Here is a 20,616-nt window from a genome sequence, read left to right as displayed (position 1 = left end):
TCTGCCTTCCAGGTTGTCAGAAGTACGCCTTAAAAATTCCCCCATCCTGGTCAGGACTGTCGTTGTATGGTTTGGGGGGGTTTATGTGTGATATTGAGCCCACAGAAGCTTAGCTGCAAGAAAAAATGAGGTTTATTGTTTAGAGAGGGTTTTGTAATTGAGTGTGCCTGGTTTTGCTTTTTTACAATGTACAGAGAAGCCTTGGAGAGCGCTGGTATCAGGAATTCTTTGGGCTTCCTTAGTTATCTGAGCCAGGGATTTGGTAATTAAAAATGAACTCTGAATTTTAACTCGATGCTTTTTCCTCAACGTTTTAACTTCCATCTATTTGATCAAGAGATTGAAAAGAGAATTTTGTTCCTTTCTCTTTGTGTTCAGCTGTTCAATCCTAAGCTAATGTGATTTTTCACTCACCTCCCAGCTATCATCACCTGCAAGAACTTGATGCAGAAATTGATGTTTGATAGGGAGACAGGACCCGTGTATTTCACTAAAATGTATTTATGTTGAAAATGGCAAAAAAGGAGAACGTTGGCTTTGGAGGATCTGAAGTTTAGGTGATTTGGTATAGCACCACACTAGTCCTTCTTGTAGGGAAGTTTTTGCTGTTTGGAAAATGTGGATTTTTTTAAAATAGTTCCTCAGGCTGACTGAAGACGTGGTGTTGAGGGTGAAAATTTAAAGCAAAGGTTGGCTTTGTGTTTCTTCCTAAAACGACGGCTGATGCACTTAACAGAGGCAAAAGGACAGCAAAACACCCCTATTTTCAGTTCAAGATGACACAATGAGAAAAGAATGGAACTTTTATTTAAAAACAGCTCTTCTGTTCTAAATAAAAGTGGCCTGAAATCGCTCCGACCTCTCCAGTGTTCCTGGAAAAGGCAGAACCCAGGGCAGGGTGGTGCTCCCTGGGACTGTGCCCGGTGACACAGGGGTCCCTGCCCGAGGCTGTCACCTGTCCGTGCTCTGAGGTGGTGCCTAAACCTGGTTTAGGGGTGGTTGGGGTTTTTTTGGGGTTTTAGGGCCGGGGTTTGAGCGATCCCCGCGGCTCCGCCCGCCCGGTCCCCTCACGGCCCACATGGGAGGAAATGGAAGCCTCGGCGCCCCCCGCCTGTGGAGTAGTGGTACAGCCCGCCCCGCTCGGGGGTGGTACGGCCCAAGGCTTTATAAGCGGCCGCCGAGAGGATTCGCGCCCTTTCGTCCTGTGCGCTTGGAGCGGTTGTGGTGAGAGAAGGCTGGGCTGGGTTCGGGGCCTGCAGGGCGGCCAGCGGGGACGCGCAGGCCCGGCTTGCTGAGCGAAGCGCCCGTACCGCTGAGCGAGCTGAAGCGCTCGCTCCCCCAGCTCGGCAGTGGTAGCGGCCGCCGGGCCTGCCTGGGCCGCGCGGGCCGGGCCGCACCATTGGAGTGGGGGGGGGGCGCGGCCTCGCGGCGCGTGGCGGCTCACGGCCCTCATGGCCCTTGTCCCGCAGGCCACCATGGAGGCGGCAGCGGTACCGCGACCTCGCCGGCAGTGCTGGGACCCCGCCGAGACCGCGGAAACGCCGCCCCGGTAAGTTGGGAAGGGCTCCGAGCTCGGCTGGGCCGGGGCTGTGTGTTTGGGGAGCGCAGCTTGCACGGCCCTGCCGGCGCTCTGTGAGGGCCATGCAGGAATCGCTGCTCTGCAGAGTGCTCGGCATCCAGCGCTGTCCATGGATTTTTGTGGCGCTGCAGCCAGAAAAATCAGCAATTGGATGCTTTTTTTTTTTTTTCGATGTGCTAGACCCTTTCTGTGTAATTTGAAATTACACCCACGGCATTGGGGTGTTTGCGATTTCAGTTTGAAAATGGCGTGTTGGTAAACTCAATGTTCCGAGATGCATTCTTATATTACTTTTAAGTTCACATAGTTCTAAATTTCCTCATTAAGAATTATTTAGAGAGGATTGCTGATTACTAATAGCTGTTTAATAGAAATATTTCAGTGATCCGTTCATAAACACGGGTGGAAGCACAAGCAGACTTGGTCATGAGGGTTTGGTTTTGTTCTTGTTTTTTCTTGCATAAACCTATTTTATACTGCTAAAAAGTATTCTAGTAACACTTCTCTTACTTTTATTCCCACAGCAGAAAGATGTCTTGAAGTAAAGAGTAAGTTAATTTTTTTTTACATTAAGGGGTGCAAAGTTGTTAAAAGGGGTTCCAGGCCTTTACAACTCAAAATAATCTGTAAAAATCAAATCTTTAATTGAATAAAAACTCAATAAAACTGATTTTGTGTACACACAAGGGGGAGATTGTACAATTGTTTGAGATACAAGCTGGTGTTTTGAGTGATTAATTAGAGGAGTTAATTAGCGGCTGTTGATGATGATAACCCTGAATAGGAAGTGCCGTCAGATGCGAGAACTGACGATACCCTGGTTCTGGTCTGAAATGCAGCTACAAGCAGGAGCTCAAACCTCCACGTTCATGCTCTAGAGCCAGCAGGCAGCTTGCTGTCCATGAAGACATCTCACCTTGTCCTTCTGTCCCACTTCTCTGCAGAGCTGGGCTTTCCACCTGGGTGTGACACAGCAGGACCAGGAGCAGCTGAGGAGGTGGCCTTGATTTGAAGGTGAGTGATGAATTTCAGTGCACTACGTAGAACTCTGTACCAGGTGAAATGTAAATTTAGGGTGAGGTTTATAGGATATAAGGAGCTTGAGTCTGTGTTCCTTAGAATTTTAAGCCTGATCTTTATTTTCTAATGTGTTTAGGAAGAGAGCCTGCAGGGCTATGCTGCCACGTGCTGGTCGTTGATGTCCCCCCACTGATGGGACAGCTCTTCCCAAGTCCTGTGGAGGGCACTGACACAGCAGAGCAGGAGAATCTGCTGGGTGAGTGTAATATTTATTGTGCTCTTAGCTGAACGTGGTGGCTTTTGGCTGCAGTCTCAAAAAGAGGCTTAATTATATATTTAGAGCAGAGTTTGTGCTCTAAATGTATAATTAATGAAACTCTAGGCAAGAAAAAAAAAAGCTTGGACTAAAATAGAGGCAGTAAATGTGTGAGAGCAGCTGTTTCTGCACTGCAGAGAGATAAAGGTCTGTTCCTGCCACAAAAGTGTCAATTTCCCTGTGATATCACGTGATGAAACTAACCCAAACTTGCTGGAATTACCGGCAGATTGACTGGTGGTGAGCAAAAGGTTTTCTGATGATATCTGACTCATTAACAAATCCATTAATGATGATTAAGGCTGGTTACCTGACTCTGCCCCTGTGTTCCAGGTGGTGCTGCTGGAAACATCTCTGAGGCAGAAGGACTCCAACAAAACACCTGGGCTTGAGGATTTTGTGTAGACAGAACATTTTTCTGCCTGTTACAAAGTGGTAACAGTTACAATGTTTTATTACATGTACATTAAAATAATTTAAAAATAAAAAACCACTGTTTTGTCACTTTACTGCATTAAGGAAACTGGGCACTCCTATAATTTGCTGTAAGATGAAGAAGATGTACCCAGATAGCTAAATTTTCACTGCAGATGATGCCAGTGGGGTTTAGTGTGGTAATTAGAGTTTAAACAAGACACCAAGAGTGTAATTAATTACTGCACAGATCAGCCCTTCAGTACTCTGACAGCCAGAGCAGCAAATGCAGCTGCATCTGCAGCTTGTTTGAGGCTTGCTATTTGTCATTTTGATCTCAAACTTGAATTTAAAGTCTGCTGCAGAGGCAAAGTTCAAGGGTTAGGGGGAATCTTGGCAGCTTGGAGATGCTTAAAAGAGTTAAACCCCAGTGTGTGAGGCCAAAATTCCCAATTAGCTTAATTATGTCAGTAGAACTGGCAGGTTCAGCACTTCAGTGCTCCAAACATCCAAACTGGTGGTGCTGAGCCTTCTGCCCGCCTGGTGTCAGCAGTGAGGAAAAATCCTCACTGTGTGAGGTGTGCTTTTTGCAAAATGTAATGAATAATTAAACTAATTCCTCACGAGCCTGTGCTCACAGTGTTTACGGCACAGCTCCAAGTTGGAGAGCTTGGAATTGGTTTTGCCTTCCCTGTGGAGTTCAGGTGAAGATCTGAATTGCTTTGAATTTTGATTTTCTGACTGGAAGGTGCTGTGAGCTGGTGCTGCTCATGTGGCATCACAGGGCAGTGTCCCTGTCCCTCCAAAAGCACAGGTGGCTCTGCTGCCCGAGGTATAAACTGCCTGAAATGTAGAATTTCAGGAATTTCTCTTAAAGTTAGTGTTCAGAAAAACAGGCTCAGTGTTTTTCAGAGAAATTTCCTGGTCCTACAAACACACAGGTAAATTATTCTGGATTTTTTTGTTTCCTAGAATTGTTACTGTAGTACATCCAGGGCTTCATAAAAACATTTAGCCTGGGCAATGGAGTAGGTAAAACATTGGGAATTAATTAGTTGCTCTTCATCTGAAAGGATTTGAGCACTATGAAAACAGGTTACTCCTCTGCTTGATTACAATTTAAAATTACATTCTGTTCCCAGTGTTTTAAAAGAAACAAAATTTATTTTGCCTGATTTTAAGAGCTTGTTTATTAAAACATGTTGATATTTCTTACAACATGCACCGGGAATAGAAATGGGTTTAAAGCTCTCAAAAAGCACAAGGATCCACCTCTTTTAAATGTGAATCTGCAGACCATGGAGGTAAAAGCAGCAACATGCCCTCAGCAAACAGAAATAATCAGCAAATTGTTTAATGAGCTGTTTAATTTGCTCAAGGAAGGTTTGCTGCAACTTGTTTTAAAGTTTTTGCTTTCTAGTGTTAGAATTCTCTCATTAAAACAGCAAGGTTGATCTGGGAAAACTTGAATATTGAATTTACCTGGGTTTATTGAAGGTGCAGTTGGTGGTACTCTTGGAGATAAATATTCATGAGTTTCATTTTAGCATCACTTGTTTATTGTTCTAATCAAAACCAAAGTTCCTCAGCAGGGATCCTCTAGCAGGCTGGGGTTTTGCTGAGATTAATGAATGGAAAAGTGTTATTTCTGTTAGAAAATGGTGCCTTTCAAACATAACAAATGTCCTCAACGTTTTACTGTGATTTTGCAGGGGAGCACAGATAATTTCATGGTGCTTGAGGGGAAGGGAAATAAAACCATTCTGTTTTGATTACATTTGGAGCACTTAAAACTTAGTGTTGGGGAATAAACAGCAGACAAAAATCTGGTTTTAAAACACAATTATTTTGGATTTTCTAAAGGTTTAAAAAGAACAGTTGGCAGGAATCCCTCTGGCACTCAACAGCAGCCAACAACCCTGGATAAATCTAAAATAGATGAAAAGATTAAAGCAGAAAGAAAAAATATGCAACAAAGCAAAGAATGGCCGAGTGCCAGCTTTTAGCAATAAGAGAGATGGCAATGCCATGTCTCAAATCAGTGTTTGAGAGAAAACATGGAGATTATCCCCAAAATCTCTGCTGAGGGGCTGGAATTGAGGAGGAGAGGGATCCACAGGGGCAGAGCTGCCTCACTGTAAATCACAAGCTTCACATTCCACATAAATGCTGGTTATCATCCTCATTTCTTGATTAGTATTGTAAAGCAATCCTGTCTGCAGCAGCATGAGAATAATCACTGATGCAAAGCCATAAATTACTGTAATTAATACATGCCAGCTATTAATGGCAATGCAAAGAGCAGCTCTCTCTTGGCTTGGTGGCTGCTGTTCCAGCTGAGGCAGCTGGAGCAGTAGCTACTTAATTAGGAGGGAGGAAGGGATATCCTGTGTATGTGAGTTTCAGAGTGCAAGAAATCCTAAATATTGACATTTCACTCATTTTCCCCTCAGAGCAGGAGGAGGAGCTGTTAATTTTCCAACTGTCTTTCATCTCAGAGAAGTGAGGCACAAAGGAGCTGCTGTTGGTGTCATGCAAGAAAAGTCACAGGTTTGTTTTCTCCCAGCTAAAGAATGTCAAATGCTTTGTTACAATTTCTGAGATATCACAGGCAGCAACTCCTGAGCTGCTCAGAGCAAAAACTCAAAAATAACCAGGGGGACTTTGGCCTTTCTCAGGCTCAGGGTGTTCCTGGCACCCCCCTGACCTTGTGCTGCCAGAGCTGGAGCACATTTCAGTGTTCTGTGAAGAAGGACGAGGTTAATGCATCATTTCATGCTCTGCCAGGACAAACATCCCCTTCTTTGTCACTTCGTGTCATTTAGTGCCTTAATTTTATGCTTGAATTCAGTTTCAGCCCAGCTGTTATGAACTGATCCTGAAACTGCTGAACCTGGAGAGGGTTGAACAGGTGGGGTTTGATTTAGGGCGTGCAAGGAGAGCTTATTTAAAGAGCATTGAGCATTTTCTGCTCCTGTGCTCTAATCCAGAGTAACAGCTGTCCAGCTTTACCTCCTGACACTCGAGCCCACAAGGTGGGGCAGTGACCAAGCTCAGAGCATTTGAAATAAAAGAGATTTTTGCAGCCTTGAAGATTCTTCATTGGGGAAACTTGGTTTTATTGCTGGTTCCTTCCCTGTTTCTAATAAGATTTTCAACTTTCATTACTGTGTAGAGAATCCCACACACAGTGATAATGTCACCTTTAATTAGCTGTTAATTAATGTGTCTTAGTGTTGGACTAGCAGAGACTCATTTGATGAGCTTTTGATGCTGTGCAAACTTGAAGTTCATGGTCCCAGCCCCAAAGTGTTCCTGCTCTGAGTGTGGTGAGGAGCCAAAGAGTTACAACTTATTTTTATTTGATAAAAATAAAGCAAGATTTGCCCTTCATTACCCTTCCCTCCCATGCAGCTCAGGAGCTGCCAGGCTGTGCCTGCTCCAGGTGGGTTTTCAGTCAATAAACACCCCCAGCCCAGCACCTGTGTGCAACTGAAACCTGAACAAAATGCAAATGAGGAAATCACTCAGTGGAGGCTGATTTCAAATCCCTGCTGTTTTAATCAAATAGAGATGCTAAAAGTTTCATCTCCAATAATTAAGATTTTTGTTTGTTAGACTCCTGTTAGCTTTTGCAAGTCAATACCTGGATTTTTTTTTTTCCATAACAGTTTTTTTTTGTTTGTAATGGTTTGTGGTAAAATCATTGCACAGCCCAGCTGCAATACAAACTCTAAACAAATAATGATTGATGTTCCTGAAGCTGCCTATGGCTTTCTGCTGGGCTCTCCTTGGTTTTCTTTATTATTTTGATTTACTTCCCAGGTTTTTTGATTGCTTTCTTGCTTGTGCTTTCCCACATCCTACAGGATAGTTACTCTAGGTTTGATTTTCTTGGGTTTTTGTGTATTTTGTGCACTTGCAAACTGCACCTAAAGGTTTGTTGGGTGCTGTTATCACTGAGCAGTGGAATAGGCTTGAGGTTTAACAGCACATTAAAGACAAACTTCCAGCTAAGCCTGAGGTTATCAGCCATAATAAAAAATAATAAATTTTTCTGGATAGCTGAAACTTCATTAATAAACACCTGAGTCAAGATAATAGTGGCACCAATGGTAATTTGGTTATCAGACATTATCAGACAGCAAGTGCAGTGCTGATGCTGAGGTGATCTGTGAGCTGTTTAATGCAGCAGCAGCTGAAATATCCAATAGAAATGTTTTACATCTGTGCCTCCATCTGACAATCCTGCAGCAGTCTGCAGTGCTCCACATCACCTCAGCACAAATAAGGAACTGGGGCTGGAGCCCTGCTGGGAGCAGGCAGAGGGTTTGGTCACTCATTGGATAAAGCAATTCTCCTGAACTGTGTCAAATCAGGTTTTCTATTCCTTTCATCCATGGCAGTAAATAATAAACTCTTTGTGCTGAGTGAAATCCAGGGGATACCTGCTGGGAAGATGATGGGAATTGTTCCAGAGCTGGGAGTGAGGTGGGAGCTTTGAAATGCACAGTGATGGGAAGCCCCTGCACCAAGGTGGCTGCACTTTGAATTTAATTGATTTAATCGTTGTAGGCACCTCCCCACCAGCCTGCTTGCTGCTGTGCTTTGGAGGAAGATGCTGTGTGCTTGCAGGAGGTGAAATAAAGCTTCAGTGTCAGGGCCAGGCTGTTTGGAAATGCAAAACAGGAGCTGCATCAAGGACAGGGATTTCAAAGGTGCTGCTTTCATGCTTCAGAAAGGTCTTTGGAGATGACAGCAACAACGTGGTGTCACCTGGCAACAGGTCAGAGGCTGGAGCTGAGACAAAAGAAGGGTTTCAGGGAGGAGAATGGGGCTGAAAAATCACCAACACCAAAATGGTTTGAAGAATGGATGTGACACCAGGGTGAGGGGACAGCTCTGGGCTGGTGGCTGCCCCTGCCCTGGAAGTTCAGCCCATTTTGGGGGTTGGCACAGAAAAAAGGACAATAATTGCATTTCAGCCCCCAGCTCTGCTGTTTCTGTGCCTGTGATGGAGGGGAGCTCTGAGCCTGCAGGAAAGCACAGCTTGGGAAAATGCTGAGCCTTGGAATTGATCATTTAACAAGCAGGTGGGTCCAGTGAAGAACAACAAAAAAGGAATGGGGAAGTTCTCCTCGTGGAAAGTGGTGTGTAAGTGCACACAGCCCCAGGCAGAGGCCTTTTGTTCTGTGTGTTTGAGGCCTGTCCACCTCTGGGATTTTCTGCCTGTTTCTCTACATGCAGAACTCCCCAGCAGTGGAATCCTGTGGGATCTGGAGTCAGAGCCCAGGGGCAGCAGCTCCCAGAGTGGGATTGATTCTTTAGTGGTTTATTTTTCATTTCTAGAAGAGCTGGAATTGCAGCTCTTACCTGAGGAGTTACCAGGCAAGGAGCAGCTGCCCAAGGGAAGCTCATTCCTGGGTGATGCAGCTGGGTTTCCACATCTGTTGCAGCCCAATATCCCATAATTTTCCATCCACCCCTGAGTCTCTGCATGTCTGTTCCATAAATTTGAGCCTGTAGGAAGATGCTTTGAGGTTTTATTTATGTAGATTGTGTTTAGGATGGCTGTGAGTGCTGCTTGCAAAATCCTGACCACAAAGCACCTCCCCAGACACTTTCCCAGAGCCAGGGGAACCCTGCTTTTCCCTGGAGAAGGACAGAGCTGACAGGGAGAGCCACGAATGAAGTGGTTTTACATCACACACCTTGAAAATCCAGTGATAAATGCCCAGGCCAAACATTCAGTGAATTAAATATTCATATTTCTCTCCTCTTTTGTAAACCTCCAGTCTATTTGTCCTTCCAATTACAGCTCCCTGAGAGCTGCCACGTGCACTCACTGGAGGCTGGGATTGCTCATCCCAACCTGCTGGATGCAAACCAGCCCACAGGTTTATTTTCTCCTCAGACTGAGTTAATAAAACAGTAAAGAAAAAAGATGGCCCAGAAGCCACAGGATCAATAAGCTATTAGGAGCCAAGAAAACTGAGCAAACTGCACACATAATTAAAGGCTGTGGTGAACAGGTTGCATCTTTTCTGACTCTATTAAATCAGGTCTTCAGTTTTATGTATAAACCATCAGTGAGCTGAAGGTAAAACCAGCTGTGTCTCTGTATTTACAGAGGGGGGATAAAAAACTCTGGGCTAAAAAGAGTGGGATAAAAAATGCATGGCCAGAACTGCCAGAAGGGACTGCAAACAAAACATTTCCAAATCCCCATCCTTCAGGGGTAACTGAGCCATGGGCTGATGGAGCTGGCACATCAGAAATGACACTTTATGCCTAAATACCTTTCCTGCAGTGCCAGCTTGGGATCCAGGCTTCCTGCAGTGAGCAAAGCTCTTGTCCTCCTCCCTGAGAACGAACCCTGTGCTAACATTTTATAGAAACAGGTCCCAGAATGGTTCGGATTGGACAGGAATTAAAGCTCATTTCACTCCAACATTCTGCTGTGGGCAGGGACACCTCCCACTAATGCAGGTTGTTCCAAGTCCTGTCCAGCCTGGGGATATCCTTTTATTTATTCATGATAATTAATTAATATTAACATGCCTGGAGTTGGGCCCTCCCTGGGAATTGAGGCTGGAACCTGGCTGGAGGCAGTCAGAGCACTGGGAGGGGCTGCTCTGTCCTTCAGAATTTCCTGTTAAAGACATTTCATAGAGCTGGAAAGGTGCTCTGCTCTTACAGCTGCTGGTGGAAATCATGCCCCAGGCACAGAAAACCCCACTGCCCTTGGAGTGGAGGAAAAGTGGGACCAAGGCTGACATCCTTGTACCAGAGAGGCTGGGAGGAGATTTCATCTGTTGCTCACCAAGGAACATTTCACTGCAGAGGTTGGGTCAGTTGTTTTTACCCCTTTTCCCTGAGCTTTGAGATGGGAATTCTGCTAATGAGGTCATTTTATTTCCTTGGCAATGGCAGATCCCAGCTGATGGAGCAGGGGAATCTTTGTGTTCCAGACCATGAGTGCTCCTGAGCATGAGCTCACAGAGCTCCTGCTGCTGCTGGAACAGGGCTGATGGACCACAGGGGAGCCCTGGAGGGGTTTTGCCCCTCTCCAGAGGCAGTTTTAGTGGGATAACCCAGAGTGGTGGCACTGCCTGGGGCACTGCTGCCTCCCCTGGTGTCCCCTCGATCCTGTAGGTTGCTTTTTGGCTCTGCCTCTGGCAAAGTTTGGTGTCTGGGCAATTTTGGGTTGACATTTGCTGACTTCTGCCCCTGAGCAGCAGCAATGCTTTTGGCCTAAGTTATTTTGAGCTTCTGGACATCCCCAGCAGCATTTTTGTGTCTCCCTCTGCTCTCCCACACACTCCCTGCTCGGGGGTGACTTTCCCCAGCCTTCTTTCCTGCTCCCAACCATCATTTTAAATGAATAACCACCTTCAAAACACAGCCAGCCTTGGTGCAAACCCTTCCCAGATCCCCCAGCTGGCAGGAGCTCTCTGGAACGTGGCACCAGCCCTTTCATGGCTCTCCCACCCCTCTCTCATTCCCTGCCTGCTGTTCCCATTCCCCTCACTGTCTGTGGGCTCCTCAATCTGCACAGAATGATTTCCAATTACATTTTTGTTGCTGTGCCCATAAATCTCCTCCCCAGACTAGTTTGTTTGATGCCCAGGCAGAGCTGTGGTGCTGCTGGGGAGAGAACCAACCAAGCCAGGCTGAGGCTTTTTATGCTTTATTTATTTTATGGTGGCCCTTTCCTCCTCTCCTGGACAAGAAATGACCTCATTCTGTTTTAATATTCTAACAGCAGTGATTTTCAGTCCTTGAATCCTTCATGTAAGGCCAGCTAAAAGCTTCTGACCCAAAGCAGCAGCCCAGAGTAGCCCAGGGAACATTGATTATATGTGGAGTGAGCCCTGAGCTTGTTTTGATATTGATGAGCTGGGAAGGGAAGCTTCTCACTCTGCTTTCCTTAAAAAAAAAACCCAACCAAACCCCACTCGGTGCTGAGCCCACAGGATCATCATTATCCTGAAGTGCACTAAGTGGATAATTGAGCTAATCCACACTGTGAGGGAGGCACTGATGAGCCAAAGCTTTTATAACCAACCCTCTACAACAGCTCTGCTTTTTTTTCCTTTTTCCATGGCAGTAATTTGGTGCATCCTCCTGCATGCACGGATCTATTGACAAAAATCCCTTTCCAGCTCTTTCTCTGTCTCAGGAGGGCTAAATCCTCACTGGGCACAGGGATATTGTCAGTGCCAGTGCAGCAGAGGTGGCTCAAGCACTGCAACACCTGCACAGGGCAAAGGCTGTGGGATCTCCCTTTGGAGATACTGAAATTATTTCTCCATGGCTGATGTGTTTCCCAGCAGGTGGAAGCTGAGCTGGAAATGTGGCAGGAGCAGCTCCTGGGTGGTTTTTGTCCGTGAGGGAATGGAGCAAAGCAGAAATAAAGGATGCAGAGCTCCCTCTAAATGCAAAGTGCCTCTGGTTTGGGAATTGGTGAACTGGGGGGGGTCCAGGCAGCCCCTCAGGCGCCTGGTCCTGTGCAAATACTTAGCAGGGAATAAAAACCTTGCAGCAAGGAGCTTGTGATTTAAATAATTTAAACAGGCAGAGGGGCTTGAGCTGTGCATGAGGAGCAGAGCCCAGTACTGAGGTACCTGGGTAGAAAGAAGAAATTGCTGCAGTTTCTTTTTCTTTTTTTTTTCTGCAAGGAGAAATCTTGTTCTTGATTAAATCCCCTTATGTTCTCCCAGCTCCTTGGCCCCCATGGTTTGTTGCTGGGACAGAGCCCCTGCTGCAGTAAACAGCAATTCTGCCTTCAGGAGATAAACACCCTGTGGAGCACTGCCCCACTCTCAGCCTTCCTTTCTCCCACATTATTTTATTTTGGCAATATTTAAAATTTAAAAGATTCTTTTATGATGCTTCTGTGTCCAGCTTATGCCCACCCTGATAAATCCAGCCTATAAACTGAGCTCTTTATTTCTGCAGCCCCCTGAAGAAGCCAGACCAGCAGCTCTCAGCACTGCCTTGCCCTCTGCTTTTTCCTGGGCATTCAACCTGGACAGAGGGAAAATTCAACACTGGGTCTTTATTAAACATTATCATTTATTTGTTTATGGATAGCTCCTTTATTTCAAACAGAAATATTCCATATTCACTGGAAAGTTGGTTTTTTTCATGCCTGTTGGAAAGAGTTAGAATTAAAAAAAAAAAATAAGGAAAAAAGGCTTGGATACATGCAAATCATACTGACTGTTGCCAAATGTATTAAAAGTAGCAGAGTTTTTTCTAAGTTACTTTCTTGCAAATGGAGGACAAACAACCACTGGCAGCCTGAAGCCCCTCTGGAAAAATGGACAGAGCCAATGGGACCAAAAGTCTGCACCCAAAAAAGCCAAGCTGGAGTCACTGCTGGGAGCTGCTCAGGGAAGGGCTTGGGGCAAAGAGGTTCCCCCTGCAAAGGGAGTCAGCTCTGCTCCTGGAACACAGAGAAGAATTTTCCCCACTTTCCTGCCCTCCCCCAGCTTTGGGAACCAATGGAATTCTGGTTCCAAAAAGCCAAAGTGCACATTCCAGCACTGCTGCTCTGGGCTGATCCATTTCCCACTGAAAATAAACCCAAAGCCCTGGCTTAGAAAAAACTGGAACCTTTTAGGAACAAAGCACTTCTGGTCCAGGAGGCAACAGCCATGGCCAAGGGACCCCAAGGCTTCCTGGGGCTTTAAATCCCAGCTGGCTGTGTGGCAGTGACAGAGGGGATGAACCCCAGGCTTGTTTTACCTTTTTTAACCCTTTAGTACCATGGTTTCTTTTTGTCAGTGATGCTCCTGAGCCCTGACTCCAGGATTTGTGTGTCCCTCCCAGAATGGATCAGATGCTCCCATTACAAGCTCAGGAATTTTTAGAGCTGGTGGGAAACTGGGTTTCACTGGATAAATCCTGGGCAGGCACAGGTGCCAGCCTGGTTTTGGTAAGGCTGGAGGTGAGGGTGGTGTCCAGGCACGCTGCAGGCTGGGATTTAACCCTGCCCCAGGAAAACAAAGCTCTCCCTCTGGGCTGGGCTCAGAGTACTGAGAGGAACACCCGTGGTTGGTGTGTGAGCAATTTTTGAGCTCTGGTTTGTGTGTGAGCAGGTTTTTGTTGTGTCTCAGGAGCCATGCCCCTCACCAGTGATTCCTGAAGTCAAGAGTGGGAAGGATTGAAGCTTTATCCCAGGCAGGTCCCTTTGGGGTGGCTGCTGTCTGTCCATCCCACGTGGGGAGCAGCTGAGATCCAGCACTGAGGAAAGGGAGCCTTTCCCTGCACAGCCTGGGCACCTCCCTGCTCCCTTTTCTTGCCCTTCTGAGGTTTTGCAGCCCCTTGGAGATGCATTTCTGAGAGAGCCAGAAGCACAGCACACCACTAATGCTTCAAAACACCTGGCCAGCTGTTAGGAAATACAAACACTCGACGTGATCACTTTTATGTGTTTCTTCCAGAAGAAAATCACTGACGTTCGTGGCACAGGGGGAAGGCAGCACTGGGACTCCTGGAGCATCCAGGAGTGGGAACAGAACCCCCCCAGCTCTGAGGTTTGAAGTCATCCTTGCTCAAGGTGCCCACCCAAGGGCTGGACATCATGTCTGTGCTGTGCAGGCACCTTGCTCTGGGCCAGGGATCTCCCCAGGCTGGGCTGTTCTGTCCATCTGCTCCCAGTCCGTGCTGCCAGCCTGGCCTGGCCCAGCCCTCAGCTCCTCCTGGCTGTCCCCCAGCCCCTCCTGCCCCTCCAAATCACTGACCTGCCCCTCCCCAAACTCCAGGATGGTCGGCAAATTCCCCTGCTTGGGGCAGCGCCTCTTCAGGCTGACCAGGAAAGGTTGGGGCAGCGAGAAAATATCCACATTATTGCCCAGATCGATCCAGGTGACGCTGGGGAACTTCTTGGGGTCCTTGAGGGTCTCGGTGAGGTCCCTGAGGATGGCCTTGGTCAGGCGGTTGCCGTTGAGGGCCAGCGTGGTGAGGCGGGGCAGCCCGCAGAGGGCGGGCAGCAGCTGCAGCAGCATCTCGTCCGTCAGCTCGGTGAAGCACAGCTCCACCGTGTCGATGTGCTCCGAGCTGTGCTCCAGGTACGACGTGACCCTCTCCAGGTCCTTCAGGGTCAGGGGGATCCCTGACAAGTCCACGGTGTTGTCTTGGGGCTTCCCCATCAGCACGGCCTTCAAGCTGCAGACAGGGGAGGCGAGGATGGGGTTAGTGAGGGGTGGCTCTGTTTGGGGGCAGCGATGCTGACAGGGAAGTGTGGGAGCCTGGATGTGAGAATTTGGAATTCCTGTGCTGTGAGAATTTGAAACTTTCTGTGCTGAAAGGCACAGACCCACAAGGGAATGTCAGGAGAACCACAAGGGAACACTGCATTTGACCTGAGGTGTGGAGAAGGCTTCCAAAATTGACTGACAGCACTGGGATTACAGCTGTGGAGTTGGTTATTTCCACCCTGTAATATCACAGGCTGAAAAACTTAAGAGTTTGGGATTTTAGAATATAGAAATAAGTATGAAGCAAGATAGAAGTTTTAGAGCAGAGACAAGTTGTTCTTCTTTACCTCCTTCTTCCTTTTTCTTCATGGGTTTGGGTGATGTTTTGTAATTGGACAGAAAAGTCCACACTGTGGGCTTTGAGGGATCAGTTATTGGGTTAAAAGGGAAAATAATCGAGGTGTCATTTCTTAATTGGATAGTTTCGCTTTTAAAAGACCCCATAACAAGAGATAGTTTGCCATTTTGTGCCTTGCTCATGAAAGGCTGCAGAATTAATGGTTGTGAAGCTGTTTCACTGATAAGAAATAACAAACACCTGAGTCCAAACATGAACTACCACCTCAGGTGCCTTCAATCCCAACCTCAACAGAGGTAGAAAATAAATACAGAGAACCCACAGGCAAGGACAGGAGATGTGGGAAATGGATTTGTAGAAAGTTATGTAATGTATTATAATTTATAATTATATTATAATTAGGAAACAGTTGGCTTCTAATTGTGATAGCGTGAATTATAACACCTCTATTGTCTCATTCTTCTCATGAAACTAAAAATGGAATAAAAGATTTCAAAACACCTCTCAGTTGCCCCATCTCTGGAGCAGGAAAAGGGTATTGTCCAACAAGGAGTTTTGGAGAGGTTTTGTGGAGGGTTTCAGCTGGGACTGATGGAGGACTGTGGGAAATGGGTTTGTGGAGAGTTCTCAGGGCTGACACAAGGCCCACACAGTGTGCAAACCTTGAGATAAGAAATGCTGACTTAGAAATGCCATGGAATAGGACAGACATTGTTGAGAGAGAAACAGAACTAGAAACAAGTTTCAAAGGATGGCCTTGCAAATCAGACTGGATACTTTGGAGAAACAGAACTATGAAAAATGCACTGTAGTGGGACCCACGAGGGGTAATTTTAGATAATTGGCTTTAAGGCACAGCACAGCAAAGCCCTGCTGGCAAACCAGGTGCTGAGGATGTTTTTTAATGAATTATCCTGGATACCTGAGGGGTGGAAGGAGCTCTGTGACTGCTGTGTCAGCTTGGTGGCCTCAGGTGTCTCCTGAGCTGCCCAAGGAATGTGATGCTGTGGAGGATTCTGTGATGCTGCTGCTCTGGGAGTGTTTTTCCCAAGCTGCCCATGAGGGATGACTGCCCAGAGATTCCAAAGAAGGGGGGAAATGGGAGTTTTATCCCAAAAATCCACGCCCACAAATTGTGTACCAGTTAAACCCAGAGCTACTCCACATCCAGAGCTGTAACTTGGTGTTGGCAGCTGCTTCTCTTGCACATCTACAGCCACATCAATTTTTGGGAGCAGCCCCGTGTGGGATCAAGGTGATGCCTCAATAACAAGTTTTACCCAGCAAAAAACCCCAAATTCCTCCTGTCTTGCAGCCTTTGAGCACCAAAGCAGCATCTCACCCCCAGATAAAGCACAGAGTACCCCTGTGAATCAGTGATAACCGTTTATCAGCACGACAACCAGGGCTTGATCCTGGTTTTATCCATTTTTTCCTGTGGGATGTCTGTGTGGCTTTAAATAAGCAAAGTTAAGGAGATAAAGGGGGAATGGGGACAGCTTCAGGACAGCTCTATTTTTTTTTTCTTGCTTTCAGTATTGCTGCACATTCGTTCTTTCTCTCAGAGCATGTATAGGATTTCTGCCAGGCAGGAAAAGGGGATTTCTCCCTGGGGTTCCATCCTTTCCCCCCTGGGAGGAATTTAGCAGATCCCCAGTGGAACAGATTGATTCTCTTGTACAAGCTGCCTTTTCACCCTGCTGATGAGCACAAAGATCTCCTGAACCCCAGGTCAGAGTGGCCCTGGGCTGCTCCTGGGGGAGGCTCTGCCCTCCTGTCCCTGGGGAACCAAGCAAACAAACCCCAAACAGGATTTCATCCAACCAGGCCCGTGGCTATTCTGAGCCAGAACATGGAAATAAGAGGGATATTTATGTTAACAAACAGCTGCAAAAGCTCCCAGTCCTGCCAGCAAAGTTGGCCCCAAATCTCAGGAGGAAAATCTTAACCATTAAACAAATCCCTCTGAGCTTTAGTGGGGGATCAGTTACACCCACTTGGTTTCATCCTCACATTTTACAAGGCCGTTCCATAGGGAAAACACTGATTTTTTTTCCCCCCAGCTGGGGTTTTGCCCAATATAACACCAGGATTGGGAATAGAGCCCTTCACTAAGCTCCCACACTGGCAGGATGCTGATTTATCCACGCTCACGCTGAGCTAAAAGCTCTCTGCCATGGAATCAGATCAGAAAATGTTGTCATAAACAGGAATATTGCTGTTTAGATCAAAGGGAATGAAAAGAAAGGGGTTTCCTCCTGGTTTAAATTCATGGCACTGCTCTCAAGCACTGCACAAATTGTGACTTGTGTCGTGTTCTGAAGGAAAATTGGGATGTTCAGCCCAATTCCTTGCAAAGGAACAGCTCAGGGAAAATGAAGAGGCAGCCCCAGAGAGCGAGGAATTACAGCAAGGAATTTGTCGAGACACCTGGTGAGAAAAGTATTTATGAAAATGTCAGTGAAACATTACTGGATATAATGAGTCACCAAAAAAAATCCAACACAACAAAAAAGAGGTAAAACCCTGAGATAAAAGATTTGTCCTGGAATAATGGTGGTAGCAAGGATCAGCATTAAAGTATTTTTTCAAAATCCCTGCTCCAAATGATGGCAGTCAAACACTGGAGTAGAGATGTGGGAAAGGAAGGAATACAAACAAATGCTGCAAATTCAGTGAGAATTTTGAGTAAAGGGTTGAGAATCCCCACCCTCAGAGGAGGAATCAAGACAAATAAATATAATTATTTAGCTGAAAGAGGGGCTGTGACTTAGATATTGTATATTGAATAGTCTGTATAATATAATATAATATAATATAATATAATATAATATAATATAATATATAATATAATATAATATAATATAATATAATATAATATAATATAATAACATTATATTATATATTTAATATATTCTGTATATTATATCATATTGTATTATATAATATTATATTACAGTTTTAATTATTTTATTATATTATTTTATATTTTATATTGTATTTTTATATTATTATCTTATATTTTATTTATATATTATAAAATATATCCATATAATGAGGATGAATAAAACAGAAATGAGAATGAAATGCTCTTTTTTCACCTCTCTTAATGCAGGATCTGAGGACACCTCCTGATGCTGAAAAACTGAATTCTTAGGGGATAAAAGGAGCTCAAATCAACCTCCAGGGATATCCCTGAGATCAAGGACTTTGTGGGAGGTCCCAAGTGGACAGGGCACTGCTGTGGCTGAGAACATCCAAAGTCATGGCAGGATTTAAAAATAAATAAATTAAAAATTGGCTGTGGACTGACTGAAATTGAGGAGCAATCAAAATTCTGCAATTCACCCAAATGGAGTGACCAGAATTGGATTTGCCAAATTCTCCAAAATTTAGAGCCAGGAAATTCCTCCTTTGGGTTCATCCTCATTTTTTTTTTACTGAATTTTACACAAACGCAGTGTGGGCACTGCTGGGATTGCTCCTGAGCTGCCCCAGCTCCGTGGTCATGAAGGTTTATAAAAAAGGTTTCTAAACAGCACAGTTTAAAGCCTCTGTTCCCCACAGCTTGGAAAGACTTCCCTCCTCAGAGACTCTCAGGGTAAAGAGGATTTTTAAAATTCATAAATTTCAAAATATGGAACTTTAAAGCTCCTTTTGAGCTTACCAATAAATTCATTAAAAATTCCTAAGTCTTTGCTGTTAAGAAAGCACCAGTGGGGATTAATTATTCTGCTCTCTTCTTGTTCCAAGAGCCTTCCCAGTTTTGCCAAGGTTTGCACTTTTCATGTCATAAACTCCAGACATCCCTGTTGCACCATCATCCCTGTGCTACCCAAATTCCAGCCTGCTCCTCCTGCAGAGTGTTGGATTTTGGAGGGTAGGAAGGGCAGGTTGCTCAGCCTGGCCCTGAAATGTGACATCCAAATTAACTTTAATATGTTTATAAAATGATTGTGCCTGCTGGGAATGCTCTGTGGGAATCACAACCCTGAACAGCATCTCCAAAAATAAAAAATCCCCAAACATTTGGGCTGCTCCTTGGATTCAGCACAGGAATTTTGATGCATTCTAAGAGCAAACCTGGAGGGAAAGCTGAAATTTTTCCTACGGCAGCAGGATCCCCACAGTGACCTCCTGTGCTCTCACAGATTTGGATTCCCAAATCCCCAAATCCCCAAATCCCTGTGTTTCCCTTGGCTCCACACCAAGCTCCATGCCAGGGGTGTTGGATGGCAAAAGGGAATTCTGGGCTCCTGGGAGGTCTCCATCCATAAATCCTGGCCAGCAGAGTCAGGAGCTGTGGCTGACAGCTCTGTACTGGATCCATGGAATGGTTTGGGCTGGAATGGACCCACAGGGACCCCAAACCAGCCCCTCCATGGGGGCAGGCACGGATTAGAGCCTAAAACTCTGGATACAAACAGCAAGGAGAAGGAATTTTATTGTGGGTAAAGGTTGGTCACTCCCAGCAGCCACAAGGCCTCCGCCTCAGCCCGTGGGACAAAGGGACACTGGAGAGCAGGGACACAGCAGGGACAGCCCACAGTGTCACCCCACAGAGCAGGGACCCCACAGAGCAGGGACAGCCCACAGTGTCACCCCACAGAGCAGGGACCCCACAGAGCAGTGTCACCTCATAGTGCCACCCAAGAGCAGTGAAACCCCGCAGAGCAGTGTCACCTCACGGAGCAATGTCACCCAAAAACGTCATCCCACAGAGCAGTGTCACCTCGCAGTGCCACCCAAGAGCAGTGTCTGGGGTCGTGCTGGACTCCCCGACCTGGGAGGGCTTTCCCAGGATGATCCCATGGAAATGCCACCCTCCCTTGTGCCCCTGTCCCTCCCTTGTCCCCCTGTGCCACAGCCCCTCAGTGTCCCTCAGCAAAGGGACCCCATAAAAGCTCAGAAATTGGATTTCTGCTATCCCCCCATCGATATCTCCAGCAGGGACAATTAGCAGCTCATTTGCATGCAGCTCATTTGCATGCAGGTTAGGATAGGGAGGGAAGGGAAAGCTCCTTGCTCCGTTTCAGAACCATCATTTCCCCCCAATTTGTTTTTATTTCCTGCTAAACAAAATGCTAAAAATAAACACTTGGGAGCAATCAAAATGCTTTGCTATAATTATAACTCTATTTAATTTAGTGGGAAAAAAAAGGAAAAAGTAAACCTCCTGCTGTTGGAGAGATCCATTTTCCTATCCCATCCTCCCCAAAATAAAATGTATTTATATCCTCCCAACGACACAATTTGCTCCCAAACCTCTGGTTTTGTACAGAAATTGCTGGAATTTTCCCAGCAAACTCTACTCCAGGGGAATAAGGAGCTGCAGCTGATAGAACCTGGATTTTGCAGGAGAGGCAATTTGCACAAATGCCCAGAGAAAAACAATCAGCAATTCAAAGGAAAACATGTTGGGCTCATTGCTTCTGGAAATGACTCCCTGGAAGAGAATTGGCCTGAAATAAGGATTTGTGTTACAATAAATGAGAGTTTGCCATAAAACAAACAGCATTTTCTTCAGATTCTAGCACAGGAGGGGGAAAAAAAGGCTGAAAAGGCTCTTGGAATGGGACTTTTATGATTGGGGAGATACAAAAGAACCCAAATCATGCTGGATTTACATGAGCAACTCCTCACTAAGGTGAGAGGAAGCAGGGCTGGTTAGGAACAGGCCCTTTAAATCCATTTGCAGCCCTCAGTATCCAAAGGGAAGAGG

General features: G+C 45.9%; 1 protein-coding gene, 1 long non-coding RNA gene and 2 other non-coding genes across 5 annotated transcripts in view; 3 read left to right on the top strand and 1 right to left on the bottom strand.

The window, feature by feature from the left end:
• Positions 1 to 1,199: 1,199 nt before the first annotated feature.
• Positions 1,200 to 7,801, top strand: LOC115911582. 2 transcript variants are annotated; one of them, XR_004061276.1, is made up of 7 exons: positions 1,200 to 1,224; positions 1,470 to 1,549; positions 2,104 to 2,127; positions 2,524 to 2,593; positions 2,736 to 2,855; positions 3,249 to 3,350; positions 5,783 to 7,801. It is a non-coding gene; the product is annotated as an uncharacterized LOC115911582 (long non-coding RNA). The 2 variants fall into 2 exon arrangements; XR_004061275.1 differs by lacking the exon at positions 5,783 to 7,801 and having other exon boundaries at positions 3,249 to 5,546.
• LOC115911787 lies at positions 2,340 to 2,413 on the top strand. Its single transcript, XR_004061285.1, has one exon. It is a non-coding gene; the product is annotated as a small nucleolar RNA SNORD49 (small nucleolar RNA).
• Positions 3,104 to 3,177, top strand: LOC115911791. Its single transcript, XR_004061289.1, has one exon. It is a non-coding gene; the product is annotated as a small nucleolar RNA SNORD65 (small nucleolar RNA).
• Positions 7,802 to 12,428: 4,627 nt separating the features above from the next.
• The window catches only part of LRRC75A (leucine rich repeat containing 75A), a 54,824-nt gene continuing 46,636 nt past the window's right edge, over positions 12,429 to 20,616 (bottom strand). Inside the window, exon 4 of the mRNA XM_030962662.1 lies at positions 12,429 to 14,504. Coding sequence (XP_030818522.1) covers positions 13,919 to 14,504 — 586 coding nt within the window. The 3' untranslated portion in view covers positions 12,429 to 13,918. The remainder of the gene's footprint in view (positions 14,505 to 20,616) is intronic.

Source organism: Camarhynchus parvulus, chromosome 19, assembly GCF_901933205.1.
Source record: "Camarhynchus parvulus chromosome 19, STF_HiC, whole genome shotgun sequence".
NCBI lineage: Eukaryota > Metazoa > Chordata > Aves > Passeriformes > Thraupidae > Camarhynchus > Camarhynchus parvulus.
The sequence above is the reverse complement of the archived record's forward strand: the minus strand, read 5'-3'. Positions and strand labels throughout refer to the sequence as shown.